Source organism: Ammodytes marinus (assembly GCF_949987685.1).
Source record: "Ammodytes marinus genome assembly, chromosome: 3".
NCBI classification, from domain to species: domain Eukaryota; kingdom Metazoa; phylum Chordata; class Actinopteri; order Uranoscopiformes; family Ammodytidae; genus Ammodytes; species Ammodytes marinus.
The window spans coordinates 16,880,730-16,897,673 of record NC_137232.1 but is presented as its reverse complement, the minus strand read 5'-3'; the positions used below and the strand labels follow the sequence as shown (position 1 = coordinate 16,897,673).

The 16,944-nt window shown below is 39.1% G+C and overlaps 1 protein-coding gene across 1 annotated transcript in view; it reads left to right on the top strand.

The window, feature by feature from the left end:
* b3glcta (beta 3-glucosyltransferase a) overlaps positions 1 to 16,944 on the top strand; it is a 66,681-nt gene that overhangs the window by 33,550 nt on the left and 16,187 nt on the right. The window contains exons 4-8 of the mRNA XM_080053825.1: positions 7,747 to 7,856; positions 13,706 to 13,782; positions 14,926 to 15,037; positions 16,408 to 16,544; positions 16,687 to 16,750. Coding sequence (XP_079909951.1) covers positions 7,747 to 7,856; positions 13,706 to 13,782; positions 14,926 to 15,037; positions 16,408 to 16,544; positions 16,687 to 16,750 — 500 coding nt within the window. The remainder of the gene's footprint in view (positions 1 to 7,746; positions 7,857 to 13,705; positions 13,783 to 14,925; positions 15,038 to 16,407; positions 16,545 to 16,686; positions 16,751 to 16,944) is intronic.

Genomic DNA, 16,944 nt, shown 5'->3' with positions numbered 1-16,944 from the left:
GTGGGGAACAGTCATCATCTGACAGTATAAGTCTTAAAATTCTACTTTCACAACAGTTTGTGTTTAGTTGGTCATATCGTGCCTTAAAACTCAGGACATGCTGATTTGTAAAACATGATTGAACTATAAGGAAAGTAAATAAAAGGTCTGAATCTGATTGCAACAAATGCAACACACTTGGTGTAGGTGCGCAAAACACCTTAATGCAGAGATCATAAAGCAGTGTTTGTATCTTAATCATTACATGGTTTGATCTGCTTAGAAAAACTCTTGCCTGCATTACATCATGGTCAAGTGAGGTCCATATGGCAGAGAAGATGGTATTGCTGCCTCTTATTCTCCTTTTTATTCTACAGTTTCTTTTGGTCATGGCCAGGACTCCTGTTTATTGGTACCTGTGTTTCAAGATAGCGAATATATAAATAAACCCTTTGCTCTTTGACTTTAAAGAAATTGTACTAAAATCTGATTTTAACCATCCAATGTTTTCGAAAGAGAAATGACCTGTAGGTTTGGTTTCTAATCTAAAAGAGAAATGTTCCAGCAAACAGCTGATGCAAGTGACATCGCCATGAAGCAATTTTTTTAAAAGATGGATTTATTTATTTATAGGGGGGGTTGTATAGTTGAAGTTATAGGGCACCACTGTGTCACCAGTGGACTGTATAGCTTGAGAAAGGAAGGATGTGCCAGAATTTAAATCGGATTATCTCTATAACCATAAATGACGCCCTGGAAAGCTGTGCTAGTGTCCCTGTGCAGCTGTATTATATTCATGTAGTGGCTCGGAGCCAGCTTCTTCAGGCCAGGGAGGATATGCATTGCATCTTAGAAGGTAATTGTCCCAATATGTTGACTGAAGTTTTCTCGATAACATTGCCTGTGCATTAAGTTCTCCTCATCTTCTTTCTCTTCCCCGGTCACGTTTCCTGGTGCCAGGCTGCATGCCTACTCCATTGTCTCTGTATCTTTTAAAAATGTCAGAAACATGAGGCATATATTGCATTGTGCGGTATTAAATTATGCATAATTTTAGAAAAATCTCCTAGGCTTTTCTTTTTTTATTACAAAAAAAGCTGTTCATTTTTCAAGAGTTTTCATTGATTTTCAAAATACAATTTGGGATAGTGAATGGGTTCCAAAAGCAGAACCAGGAATATGTTTTATGTTAATTGCATTGCCTTAGTTTCCTGAATCATTGATGCTAAGTGAGGTTTAAGGGTTGAGTTCAGAATTCATTATTTTCAGCAGAGCTGTCCATTGAGTCATGAACTCTAGAGGACCTCTAATGAGTGCGATTATCACTGGAGGGAGACCCTTTTTCCCAACCTATACTTGCTGCATCTGCCGTGTGATTGTTTTGTATGTAGGTCTTTGCGTTCCTACATTGAGAGAATTCCAATGAGACATCTTTCGCCACTCTTTGTCACACGCTTTTCTCTCCTTTTTTTCAACTGTTCTGCATCCCCTTTCCTGCTGTCATTTCACTCACTTTCTGTCGCCTTCCTCTCTGCCTTTTTTCTGAGAGATATTGATAACACTGACCTTTTCAGTTGCGAGCTGAAAGTTAAATACACTATGCTGTCTATTGATCTGGTTGCAAGGCAATTAAAAGCCTGTATTAATATGAAAAGAAAGCTGATAGAACATCATTTCACTTGCTGCATGACACATTAGGCCCCTGCCACGCTAGACGATTGTCTCTAGGGAAGGTAAATAATGTTTTGCGTCTAAATCAAACCCTTAACAGGCTAAATAGTTGGCTATATCGAATGTGTACTCGCAGATTGAAAATCACCGGATGTCTCTGGATTGGCTATGAAATCCTGCTGCTGTGTGGCGTGTCGGTCATGGTTAGTTTGGTCAGGAATGTGCAACCCAATTTTCTTCGGTGTAGTATGTCTCTTGGATCGTTCGTTTTGGACGTGAGGCTGAGGGAGATGGAGGGGAATTTTTAGGGGGAATAATTTGAGGCCATCTTGTCTCTCGGAGTCCAATGATGTAAGTCGGTGGAGTGTAACAGGTTTTACAGCAGCACTATCAGCTGTTGGACCGGGAGTCAGGCCCGCCGACTATGGAAATACGCTTTTGAATCCCTCAGTCCTCACGAAATATGTGCTGGCAATAGAGAGCTCTGGATCTGTCATGACGGTTTCATTGTTCCCACAACAGCCTATTGGCCCCACTTATAGCATCTTATCCCTCTAGGCTTTTTCTGACATTTGTCGTTGGAATTGCACTATTGATTGGCTTTCCATCCTTATGCTCCACCGTTTTTCTTCAGAATTTTTTACTGAAATTCAAAATCCTCCATTCCAATACTTCTCCATGCGTTAATGTGTGCGCTGTTGGTTGCCTTGCTATGGACGTGCGTTTATTTATAACTGTGTGGATGGAGACGATTTTAGGCTGGAATCAAATGTTCATGTGACTTCGCTGGTGACTCCACACACCTGCTCTGTGACACTGATTGAGATGACAGAGCTGCAGGACTTGCCTATGGTTCAGTGTGCTCTCAGTTCCTCTGCCACTTGGCAACGTCTGCAATGCGCTCTAAGGAAGTGTCACTATTGATTTGTGTCAATGAGGTGACAACACTGCAGGGCAAGGCCACTACGAGAGCGCACCGTCTACACTGAAGTCCGGATACATTTTACATTTTACATCCTCCTGTATTCGTGCATGCACCTAAACCATCAAACACATTTTACTAATTCATCATTGATCCTTTCATGAGTATAATCCAATGCCCTCTCATAAGCAGAGAAGGTGAAGACGTGAGTACGCACCCCGCTCAAAGCCTTCACACATAGTTGCCATTGACCAGATGGAGATGACCTTTAAATAATTGTTCCAAGTATTGAGAAAAGCATCGGGTCACAGGGAGAAGGAGGCACAATTCTGCTGTGTCCCATTTCATTCAATATATTTCAAGGCTGATACAGTCTTTTATTCCAATAGTGGCCTCTGTGGAATACTGAAGGAGTGGAGGGGAGATAAACGAACACTAGACTCAGGCTTTCTAGTTCCATCAGCCTGGCAAAATAAAATACAATTTTCCTCCTGGTCTTCATTCCCCCCCCCCCAGGAACCTTCCATGACTTTCATTCAAGGAATGTTATTATCAGCCAAGAGGCATCCTTCAAATAATTTCACTTGACCATGAAGCTTTGTGGCACTAGCTGCTTCTTGCTTTCTGCTTTACATATTTGCCTGTACTGTTTAATAGATACATTGATTGCACACATTCATCTCTGATACATACTGTCATTAATACAACTAGAGTTTCCTTCTGCTGGCTCTAATATAATTACTTCTGTGACAACTGTAAAGACAAAATATCCAAGCAAACAAATACACCTTTTCAAGGACCCAGTCACCCTCACTACCACTGCATTGACCGCAAAGTCCTAAGCAAAAACCTGGCAACATCCTACCCAAATACACCAGCAACTGCAAAGTAAAAAACAAAACAACCATCCTTAATTTCAAGATTACTTAAAAACAGAAGCTGAAAAGTGTTTTTAGAAGAACAGAAATTGAGCACCTTTCACACGTTAACCCCGGACAATATCTAGATAATCTGATCTTGTTAATGTGCGGATCTACCTGTTCTCAAATGCAGGGTTCTGCCTTTCCCTGAAGTCCCTCCTCCAAAGACCTGAAATACCAAAGGCCTAACAACTGTGGACAGTAGTTCTTTGGCCTCACCAACTCCCAACAACTTAACATCCTCTTGTAATCCTCGAGCAATGCAACATACACACTGTTAAAATTTGTTTTCTTATTAATATTCTCCTCAGCCCAGTGGCATCCTTAGATGATCTTACCAACTTAATAAAAAAAAGTGCTTTGTGGCGTCTTTGGCACAACAGTCGTCGTTTTAAATCTTCAGCCTATAAAATACAAGTAGATTTATTGACTGCACATTTGTAGTCTGGCACGGGCTGCCACCAGTGTCACCGGAGTGCAGAGAGCAGATTTTTACCTGAGAACGAGGAGGACACAGGAGTGATGGAGGTGAAGATGGGCACTATATGAGGATCTTTTCCTTTTCCCCCTTTTTCTTCTCATTACTTGATGATTAATCGAAAGCCATTAGTGCGGAGCCAAGGCCAGTGAATTCACTCTTAATTAGTTTATTTTTTTACCCCTCATTCTCCTCTGCTTTGACATAGGGTACGCATTATCTGCACAATGAGGGATTGGCACACCGCTTATCTGATTTTGCTGTTCGTCTCTTGCCGCTAGTGTTATTGCTGTACTGTGCAGTAACAGGAGGCTGGTACCTCACCATGGGCTTTAAAACGCACTGCTGTATGTGAAACCAGATGCGCGCACACACACACACACACACACACACACACACACACACACACACACACACACACACACACACACACACACACACACACACACACACACACACACACACACACACACACACACACACACACACACACACACACACACACACACACACACACACACACACACACACACACACACACACACTCACACACACACACGTAGTCATTAATTTAGCAAACTCAGCAGAAGGACATTTAGAGGTGGTGCAGTGGTATTCACTCTCTAAGCTGGGCTCTCGGCGGAGGTTAGATCTGTTGGGAGATGGACATGCTGAGATTTAGTAAGTAAATCCCCCCTCTCACTAGGGCTCCAGGATGAATGGGATCTTTGTTATGAGTGGAGCAAGGGAGCGACACACCCCACCAACACTTAATTAAAAAGATCTGACACAGATACTGTACGCTGACATAGTGTCTACCCCTGACCCTACTGCTAATAACTGAGCCCAGGGTGGGAATAGGTTCAAGCAGCGTAATTGAGGAGGAGGCAATCCATCTAAACCTGCCATCTAAACCATTGTCAACACTCGCCCTTACCCTCTTTCTTTGTATTGCTTTTTGCTCAACTATTCCAATGGGAAGATTATAAACCTGTCAGCAATGGCTGATACTTATTTATGTTTTGTGAGACACGAGAATATACTTAGTCAGCAAGTTTTGGAACAGCTTCATATTAGAAACTCCTGGTTATCATAATTTATGACACGGTATATCCTTCATGACTATATTTTATGAAAATCCTTAAGCAGCTAATTAAAATGTCTAAAGCAAGTGAGAATTACTTGGCACAATATTGGCACCGTTATATGTGTTCGAGCTCAAATTAAGAGGAAAATTCACAGAAGGCCCCATACATCTCATTACTGGGACATTTCTGAGCTGCCTGTCATAGCAGGAAAACTCCGACATCTCTCATGCTCTTCTTGTTTACTTCACAACTGGATATTGGCTGCCACCTCTCAGCTTTAAATCCTTGAAAAGCCTTTTTGTTGTCACACTTATTCCAGCCAGGTGCCGCAGACTTCATGTTGATGTGAGGGACAGCTTACAGGATTTAGTAGTTGTCAGATGTAATTGTACAGAGCCAATGACAAAATGACAGCTTTTTTTTTTTTTTTTCCTCCCCCCATGGTCCTTTGGTGTGGACGTGATAGTACTGGCAGTGCGAGCCACAGGGTTTATGTGGACTTGTTTTTGCTGGCAATGGCATTTCTTTACTGAGCTGTGTCCCCATTACTACCCTTTTAAAATGGATTTCACATGAAGAGGAACAGTAGCAAACACGGCTAATAAAAACGATGGTATCTTTAACATGTTGTCAGCATTGAAGTAGCCTGTATTAGCATTTTTTTACTGACATTAATGATCTAGTAGTTCCCTTTTTTAAATTGGTTTAAATAGGCAGTAACAATGCTGCGTTTTACTTAAAAATGAAATTGTGTAGCCCTAACAGAAGTGGACAGCTGGGCTGGTTTAACCTTTTGGGTGTCAGGTAACCTCAGAGAAAAACTCTTCTGACTGCTAGTCTTTATTAAGTCATACAGTCCAGGCTGTGATATTTACAGTGTAGTGTGCAAGTTTGTGAACCCCTTGAGCCTTTTGGAATTTTATTTCTTTTAACCATTATTAATTAATTTTGATCAATACCAGTATTTTTTATATGAAATAACAGATGTTTGTTTATCAATTCAACATTTTTCTTTTCCAGAAATCAACTGTTAAAACAGATAAAACAAATTATTTGACAAATGTTGTATGTGCAAAAGTTTGTGAACCCTGAGCTGCATTGCTTAAATCGAGCAAGGTAAACACAATCAGGTGGGCCAAATCGAGTGATGAAATAGACCAATGTAATGAGAGATCTTCAGGGAAGAAATTGGGCGGCACTAGATAAAACAAAGATAAAACCAGGTCAGTTTAGGCCCACCAAACTGAACCCATACAGGTCAGACATGCTCAAAGGGGAAAAAATCTTAGAGGATCTCAGGAATAGAGTTTTGATGTTGCACATTTGTCTGGGGACAGCTATAAATTCATATAAAAAAGTTTGAGCTCCATCGGTCCACCGTGAGGCAAATCATCTACAAATGGAGAGCTTTAAGAGTGACTTAACATCTGCCTAGAAGTGGACTTCCTTCAACAATATCCTCAAGCGCCACAAGAAAAGGGATTTTTCAGGTAAAAGCCAACCCAAACATTACATCTGGAGATTTGCAGACCATTTGCCACCACTGTTCTTCACTTGGGAGAAGGTTCTCTTGGTGGTAGGCAGAGTTGCGTTTTTGCCCAAACATGGCGGTTTTGGTTGTGACCAAACAGTTCAATTTTGGACAAATCTGTCCACAGAAAATACTTCAGGTATCTCCAGGTGCTCTCTGGCAAAGTTGTGACAAGCACTTTTGTTCTTTTTTGAGAGTAGAGGCTTCTTCAGCAACCCTCCCTTGAAAGCCATGCTGACTTATTCTTATTCTTATTGTGGAACCATGCACATCTGTCCCAGATGCTGCAAGAGAGGTCTGCAAATCACTAGATGTAATGTTTGGGTTGGCTTTTAACTGAAAAATAACTTTTTTTGTGGTGCTTATGGATATTTTTGAAGGAAGTCTACTTCTAGGCAGATATTCGGTCACTCTTAAAGCTCTCCATTTGTAGATGATTTGCCTCACGGTGTACCGATGGAGCTCAAACTTTTTTTAAATTAATTTATAGCTGTCCCCAGACAAATGTGCAGCATCCGAACTCTATTCCTGAGATGCTCTGAGATTTTTTTCGCTTTTAGCATGTCTGACCTGTATGGGTTCACTTTGGTGAGCCTAAACTGACCTGGTTTGATCTCTGTTTTATCTAGTGCCGCCCAATTTCTTCCCTAAAGATCTCTCACTACATTGGTCCATTTCATCACTCAATTTGGCCCATCTGATTGTGTTTACCTGCTCCATTTACCAGCTCAGGGTTCACAAACTTTTGCAGATACAACATTTGTCAAATAATTTGTTTTATCTGTTTTAACAGTTGATTTCTGGAAAAGAAAAATGTTGAATTGATAAACAAACATCTGTTATTTCATATAAAAAATACTGGTATTGATAAAAATGAATTAATAATAGTTAAAATAAATAAAATTCCAAAAGGCTCAAGGGGTTCACAAACTTTCACACAGCATTGTACATACTCTCTTCCTGAGCCAATTAAGCCCTTGATGTGCTGGCTTATTATCACTCGGCCTATAATGGAGATAAGCACACACAAAAAAAGGAATCCACATAGTTATTCTGACTCTGGCTCTTATCTTGCTCTCAGAAGGTCATGGATTGCCCTGATCCTTTTTTCACAGTATGTGAACAGTCTCACATCTCTGTCCTTTGTGTTCCTCCAGACCTGAGGGAGATAGTGTTCGTCCTGCAGAGCCAGAGCAACTCCTTCCACGTGAGGCAGGCGGACAGACGGAAAGCAGATCTACTGAAGCAGGCACACAGTCTCACAGAGGTAAGAGTCAAGCCACCTTTACCCATCCAACACATGCTCTTATTTGGATATATAAAGAGCACATGAAAGCTGACGCGTGATTGAGTTGTAATGTGTGTAGAGAACGATCACTAGCATCAAAACTTACATCTGATTATGAGTTGTCGTAAGCTGTGTATGTAGCCACATGGTGTCACTACTGATTATTGGTAATGATCATCAAAAAAAAGGAAACATTTAAATCCATTTGGGAAAAGGTAAAAAATAACATTAATTCGCACCCTCAAAGAAAATCCTTACCACGTGGTTTCTATTTGTTAAAATATTACTACTCATTTTGAATATTACATTTTAGAATGAAGATTTATTCATTCATACACTCCAGATGAAACCGAGAAAGTACTTTCAAAGTTTGAAATATGCAGCAGCATCTTCAGCCTTTTAGCAACAGTAGATCATGTGTTTACATGACATTTTCTGTATTTGTGCAGCTTTGATATTCAGATATAATGTATATCTCTTCTCAACAAAACATCCCTCCATTTCTAGGCCTCTTGTGTGGGTAGTGTGTACATGTTTTAATGAGAAATGATGATCATCTAAAGGCATCGGTTCTTCTTAATGCATATTGCTATTTCTGATTATGATTCAGATACTCCAAAGAGGGCTGGAGGAAAGGAAAATAACCTATGTTTTCTCCTGGGACATCAGCTCGGTATTTTGTGCAATTTGTAAAATTTCAGTAAGCACATCAGCTTCATGTCACGAAGAGATGGAGCACTTTCACAGGTCAAAATGCCCTGTGCTTCCGTTCATTAAATCTATTCAGAGACAGATGAAATATGATGTAATACATTAGTTATATTTTCCCGTTGGTTAACAAGTGAATGCAGCATCACTAATTACAACATTACATCAAGTGTGCAGTGTGTCCTATATCAGGAGAGCAATTAAGATCTTGTATTTGTGTTTCTGTGGCGTTGGCTTAGTTGTTGTCTCAGCCTCCTTCACTGCTGGATGTCACATTCTATAAATATACAATATTGACTGACTATGCCAAACTGACTCACTGTTTTTAGGGTTTGAAAGTAAATGAAAAGTTTGCCATGCTCTGGCAAAATGCTGAACAACAACCCTGAAAACTTGCAGCAATACAAAGTAAAATATAAGAATGTATGCAACCGTTCGCTCCCTCATTTTATCATTATTGAAATCAAATCATTCAAATTGTCCAACATTTGGAAAGATTGTTTCATGTTTTCTGTAATGGATATTGCCATGGCATCACTGTGTCCCAGCAGATAAGATTTGTCATGCCAAATTTGTGTAACATGTAGTTGCTCTAATGGACATCAAATCTTACAAGATGAGACAGACTTCATCATGTTCTGTTTGCATTTATGATCTCAGGGGTGTCTGGCGTTTTAGTATCTGTTGCATGCAATTACACAAACTAAATCAAGTCCGAAATTTTAATCAGCAACCTCTCCAAGAGGCGGCAGTAAAGCCTTGACAGCTTTTCAAATAGATATACGGCCCTAGGACCTGTGATCGAAATTAGTTATCTTCACACAATTGCAGTAAAAAATACCTTGAGCCTCAGGTGTTCCCAAAAGCAATCGCAGATCGCATGCTGTTCCTTCACCAAGGCTGTATATTTACCATTTTGAATTTAATTTCGATACAAAACTTTTCACTTTACCTGCATATTCAAAAACAAAATACCTAAACTCTTTTTGTGGATATGTTCTTCTATACAGATGTTATTTTTTATTTCGGCTTCATTTTATTTTCCATTTTTTCAAATCTCGTCATTTCAGTATCCAATTTTGTTTCATTTTTTTACTACTTTTCTTTGTAATTCTTAATTATGGCTTGATTGTCCTAAGTAGTATAATTTATGTTTTTTATTTTAAGTTCCAATTTGACTTTCTGGGTAAAATTATCCCCTTTTTAGATCAGCACAAAAATATAAAGAGTGATGGTGACAAGCATTTAATTAGCATCATGTAAGAAATGTCCTGTCTTTTCAGTTGTAACTATTCTTAAATTGCCTGACATAGAAGCTTTGAAACTAGACTAGACTAGTATTAACCAGCCTTTATGATAACTGTCTGCATTGTGACATACTTTGGGGCTGGATTTCACAGAATGAAAATGCAGCAAAAAACTTGGCTAACATTAGAATATATGGATAGTATTCTAACCGTTCTATATATCTTCTTTACTACTGCACCCACCTTCCTAAGCTGTATATGAGTTACAGCCATCCACCACTTTATCCCCCCTATGAGGCAAAACCCACAAACGCTGATAATTCTACTTTTTTATCAGTCTTAGCGTGTTCCTGGTATATTTAAGAAAAAAATCCAAGCCAAATACAAGAGATGTTCTGAGATTGTAGCTGTGAAACATGTTGGCTGTATGGTGTGGAACATTGGGATGGATAGCTTTGTGCTAAGCCCTTTTTTAAAGTCTTAAAAATATATTGAAATCATTTTTGCGATACATAGAACTGAAATAAGAGTTTACTATATTTCTAATCCTACTCAAGAGAGAAAGAGCAGGTGTTGGTCAAACTTGTCATACAGTCGTAGTTGGAAAAAAATATTTGATTAAAAAAATGTATTTCAGGCTGACTTGGTGTCACTAAATATGGGATATTTCAGACCAACGTCAGTGATAAAATAAGAAGTATGGTCTGATTAATGCACCAATGTATGTACTATCATTATTATTTATTGGTGTTTGACTGTGAAAGGTTTTGTGATATTCGCCAGAGTTTACAGGGACTTGTGTATTCTATGTGGCAGCTATCAGCATATGTTCTTACTATATGACATTCCGCCTTCTGGGAAGAATTCACAATACATTTATTCAGTAAAAAATTATATTATAATATGTGTCATTTAGCCGATGCTCATTTCCACAGAGCTCCACCAAGTACAACAGAATTGGATTAAACTCTGAAACCTTTAACAGCAGCAGTAAAATAATTTTTTTTTATGTTTGAATGCTTTCTCATGCATCACTTTTTTTTGTACAACTCATGCATGTAAGGCATCATGATGATGATGTGATAAATGAAATTATTTAAAAATAGAACCCTATTCTTCATACAGACATTTTGGCTTAAGTGATCATCCCAAATGTCAACAATTTATCACAAAAAAGGGTTTGACAGGTGGCTGCTCTGTGTCCAGGCTCCCCCTCCAGCCCGTCCTTTGGTTAAAGCTTCCTCTCCCTTCATTAGACAAAGGTCTCACTGACCCTCATCTTCCCCCAAGTCAGTGTCCTATTCGTTGCAATCATGTCAACACGAGAGGACTCTTATCTGTTGATTAGGATTTCGCACACACTTGTCTTAAAGGATTCAGCCTGGCCTTTTATCACAGGATTGTCAATAGCTATTTGAAGTGAAAGCTTGGCTTTTGAGATTGCATTATTATCTGAACACTAGGCCTCTTCTTTTCTATTTAACTTTTCGCCAAGTCATTCTTTTTTATTTTTTTTAACAGTGATGTTGTGAATGTCAAGTAGAGAGCACTTTAATAAAACATGGTAGGTGTCATTATGGCATTAGCTTTAAGATAAAAAAAACTAATATTAGATGTGAGATGGCTAACCCCGATAACTAATAGGGTTTAATAAGTGTAAACAGTGGCAGACGCATTGCCTAAATCAAACAGGCTTCTGTTGAGATATAATGGCTCAGAGGCAACTGTTCCCCCTGACTTCCTACATGATGAGTGGACCATGCAGTAATGAACCACAGACTGTCTCACGCTCGGCTGCATTGTTTTCTTCTCAGTGTGAAACAGGGGCTCGCTCACACAATCATCACACACCTTCTTTCTTTCTGTTCTTTCCACATAACAATTCTGCTAAAAACATCCTCTTATTATTTATTGAGTAAATGTGTGCAATGCCTTCAATGTCTTGCACTTGTCTCCAGTGATATTTCTGGCTTGGTAACAGGTTATTTATTCATGTAACAGCAGTGATCCTCAAGGCAATTTGGGGTTTAAAGGATCGTACCAAATGTGTTTTTAAATGAGCCTGATTATTGCACGACCCAATGGACAAATATAAGGCATATAGGGGAGAACGGGGTAATTTGTCACACAATTTGTCACACGGGTTGGTCGTCACAATCGTTATATCTCGGAACCAGAAGGCGCTGTCTGTGAAATTTTGATATGTAAATATCCAGAATTGGGATCAGAGGTCACCTACATAGTCTTCCTTGGAGTTAGACTGCTGCATTTGAGGTGAGATGACTGTTTGTGTTTTTCGTGTCAAATTGAAAATATTTAGCTCCTCAATATTTTTCTTCTAGGCTTTTACACAATGGGTTTATAACAAAACACTTGTTACCCATACAAAGTGTGAAGGGTTAACTATAGTTTAGATTGTGGTTAGCAAGCTAATTAGTTGTCAGATGGTTGTTGGCCTTGATGCTAGCAAGAAATTCAAGTTGGGGTTGGTCGTCAAATTTTTTGGGGGGTTGGTTGTCACATGTTATCTCAAGGCTGCAGCCAGAAAAGGAACCCAATAACGAAATAAATTGTGAAGCTGTATCCTCACTGACACCCCAGAGAAGGAAAGAATGGAGCAGGAAAAGGCAGCTAGCAAGCAAAAGAAAAAAGGGCAACAAAATCAAAACAACCCAGTGCATCCCAAACTAGACCAGCTGCCAAGGAGTAAGTTCTGTAGGCCTATTTGTCAACTTGACAATGCAATTAAACTTTCAAATTTAGTTATACTTTCTTGCCTTCTTTTTAAGATTATTCCCATTAAGATTACATTGTGACAAACAACCCCATAGTGTTTGACAACCGACCCCTTGATGGGGTTGGTTGTCACAATGTGTAAGGGTGTATTTGATGATTAATTTCTTCTTTATTACAATAAGATAGAAAAAGTGAGGGGTACACATTTCAAGCCAACACCTTAAGCTTCAATTTAATATAGGAATGACTATTGAAAGATGTTTTGGTGATAAGCAATTCTCACTAGAGTAAAAAGTGTGCCTACTTACCCCGTTCTCCCCTACTTGATATAAGGCTATATAAATAAAACTGGAATATATATGTTTTTATTTTTACTTTATTGTAAAACGAACATTTGGGATGCCTCACTTGGTTAAAACAAAAAGACTAGCATTTTTTCTCCTGCACTTCTACAGTGTGTTATGTGATGTCCGTCCGTAGGCAAAGAGAAAAAAAATTAACAATATTATACTTTATCTAATTATTTTTTTATTATTACATTATACCACAATAATTACCCATGTGAGTGTGACTTTACATCACCCTCTGGATACATACTGTTTGTGTAGCTTTGCTGAGCGGCAGGTAAATACTAAGCCTACTTGCCCTGACAAGCCAAAATGAACGATATAGGTTCATTTTCATTCATAAAAGTGTTTTTTTTTGTCAAGTGGAATATTGAAGTCATTTCCTGGGACTTTGCCGTTGGTGACTTGCATGTAGTCAAAAGACAAAAATAATATTTCTGATCCCTGCATTAGTACGTCTCTTAATAATACATATTCAGTTGGGTCACAAATAGATATAGATATTAAATACCTTCTAAAATAGTTGTGGTAGCTTCAAGTAAGAGTATATGTAATGTGTTAGAAAATGGGATAAAACAGGAAAAACCACAGCTCATTAAGTAAGGGACTGGGACATGGTCCAGAACTTCAGAGATCATTAGCATTGACCTTTTAGTTATAGGACAGTTTCACCCAACGCTAGACTACCCTCTAGTCTTTCGCCCCAGAAATGTTCCTTTCAATGACTTAAGCTTGGTGTAGCTGTCGTACAGTTAATACACTTAACTGTATCTCTGGTTTGTCCTTTCAGAAACCACCAGTGGTTTTGCTGCTCCACAGTTTATCAGATAATGAGGGAGATTGGAGTATCCTTCCACTGCTGCCTTAGTAAGTATCCCTGGACGCTCAGAATTTAATGTTCACGTGATTACCCAAAAGATTTAATACTTTAATATTCATACAAAGGATCAGATACAATGTGTCTTCCTCTAGTTGATATTTTGGAGGGTACACGTTGATCTTGAGGACATTTTGTTACCCTCGTTTGAAGGCTACAACTTGCTTAGTAGCTATTACTAACACACAAAGTGTGATTGATTGCTTCACATTATGATAGTAATGTTCCTAATGTATCTATAATGTATCATAAGCCTAATAATGAATGCACTTACCTAGTTGTCTGAACAGCATGATAATCCCATTAGCAGCCGTGCTTGGGCGTTCTAAAAAATCTAGTTTGTTCAATAATTGTTTTTTGGGGAGATTTGAAACAATGTCTGAATTGGTTTTCTTCTTCCATCATACATAGAGATTTAGCATCTAAATCACCATAAGTCCACCAAACCATTACACAGGCGCCCTCCCTGAAAGTAGTCTCTGATTGTATTTATTTTTTGTAGGGAAAGCTGGCTGCCTTGATCTGACTTGGTCCAAGGATTTTTTTGTAGTCTGTCAGCATGTTTACATGGAGAATCATAATCGGGTAAATAAACAAATAAGACTTCAATAGGACTTTTAAAATGCATGTAAACACCTTTATCCGATCTACTTTGCACAAAAATCAGCACATTAACGAACACAAAGTCGGATAAGAAAACCTAGATAAGTTGTTCATAGTCGGCATTCTACCTGCGTGTATACAGCCATCGTATTGGAGTTTGCGTTCTCCGCATGTTGATCATTCCCACCGGGGATTTCACAAGGAAGTGGAAAGAGATGACGTAATAAATAGCAGTGTTGTTGCCGGAAAAGAACCGGACGTGGCTCTATAACCACTTGTTGAAAGGGCTACAGCGCCACCAAGCGTAGTGGAGTCAGCCATGCTCCGGCCATTTATTAGATTCTCTGAAAGGCCATGTATACTCAGACAAGTGACGCGGTCCGTTCGAGTGGCGAAATCGATATGGCTTTATCCTATTTAGCTGTCCTATGTAAACGCACTGAGTGACTGGGCATGGCAATGTTCAATTTCTTGTTAATTTTTAATTAACTTAAGTTTTGATGTTTATATTTGTGTGTGTGTGTCCTCAGCTTTTCAAACTCATTTGGTAAAAACTCATCCTGGATTGTATTTCTTGAGGAGGACACGAATGTGAAGATGGCCGAGCTTCTTCAAGTCCTTGCAAAATTTGACAAGAAAAAAGTAAGTGTACGATTTTCCCATCAAACTTCCAATCTTTCTCTGTCTCTGGTGGTCGCTCCATCTCTTTCTCTCTCTCACTCTGTCTGTCTGTCTGTCTGTCTGTCTGTCTGTCTGTCTGTCTGTCTGTCTGTCTGTCTGTCTGTCTGTGAGAATTCATCAGCGAGACGGAAGCTTCCAGTCTTAGCACCGGCTTAGTTGATCATCGGTTCAATTAAGAGATACAGGATATCAGGTTGGCTCAAGACCCTGAGCTGCACTGCGCTCTGCCAGCTCACAAAGTAACCTGTCAAACGTGTCACTCCTATCCCTGCTCTAGACCTAATTTAAGGCCTGTTTCTCCACTCATGAAATTATTATTTCTTGTATATGGGTTGGTGGGTAGGTCGACTATAAATATGTAATAACGCTGCAGTCAGAAAATCATACATCGGGGTTGCAAGGATAATATTGTTTCTTAATCAAAGCAGCTTAGCCAAAATAGCAAAATAGCTTTCTTCAGCGATGAATTTTCAAAATAACCCAAATTTGAAGTTTATAGCTATTGACAAGCTTTGAGCTTGCTTTCAAGTGGAACAAGTTAACAATCATGTTAACTACACGTTGAAATATAGCCTACAGCAAAACATAGCTTGTCTCTTGTTCAGCAGATGCTCAAGTTTGCTATGGCCTGTCAGCAAACTCTGCAAAACTAGGCATGCTCCATGGCTGTGGGTAGAATGCATACCACATAGGCTCAGTCCTTGTCACAGCAGACCTGGGTTCGAATCCTACCTGTGGCCATTTACTGCATACATGTACCATCTGCCCATTTCCACTCTGCACTCGCTATGCATTTCTTTGTAATCTTGTCCCATTTTGACCATGCATAGAGTATTGTAATTCCAAGTCAGAGCTGGAATAAAGTATTGTGTGACTGACCTCATTCTGAGGACTGAGAGGGAATAATGAATAAGTAACCTTGTGATTGGATTCATTACAACATGCCTCAAAGCAAAGACTCCTCTCTCAGGTGTTAAAGTGGTCAGTCTCGTATTGTGAACAAAGACAGAAGGAGTTTTCAGAATATTTTAAAGGATCTTTATAACTGCGACTTCTGAATCATCTTTCACCAGTGACATACTGAGACACTGACAACGATAATTAGATATACAAGTAGCCTACATCTTGTGATACATGTAACATAAGTTGAGTGTTTTGGTAGATATAACTCTTAAAAGGGAAGGATTGAAAGCTGGTGTTTCTGTCTTTTGACATTGAAACACAAGTAAGCATCATAAACTTACATTTATTGAACTAGAAAGTCTTATATAGGTATATAGAAGTTGCCTGCAATAATGCTGCCATCCTGTCACTTACTTGTCATTTATCAGGAGTGGTTTCTTGGTAAGCCTCTCCATGACGAGGAGTCCACCATCATCCATCACTACGCCTTTGCAGAGAAACCCTCCGTCTTTAAATACCCAGACTTTACTGCTGCTTGGGCCCTAAGCATTCCTCTTGTTGTTAGGTGAGTGTGTGCACTGACTCAGTTTTTCTGTAAAAAATGAGACGTTTGGTTCATATTACTAGCGTATTTCCATATTTGTAATGGGTTATATTTTGTATTCATTGCATATTTCAAAACACAATTGTGTGATTTGTTATGTTAGGCTTGCAGACAAAGTGAGAGATGAGCCCCTTAAATCTGACTTCACCATTGACCTGAAACATGAGGTAAGATAATATTCTAGTCACAACAGACATATATTTGTTTGGAAGATGACGCTGAGGCTCCTGGTTTCCAGCCATTTCTTGTTCTAATAATCGTATGTTTAGCCAAACTCAAGACGACAGTGAGTGACTATTATGTATTTGCACACACAAAAAAAGCAAGGCATGAAATCCATCTAACCTTGAAGTGAAATCTC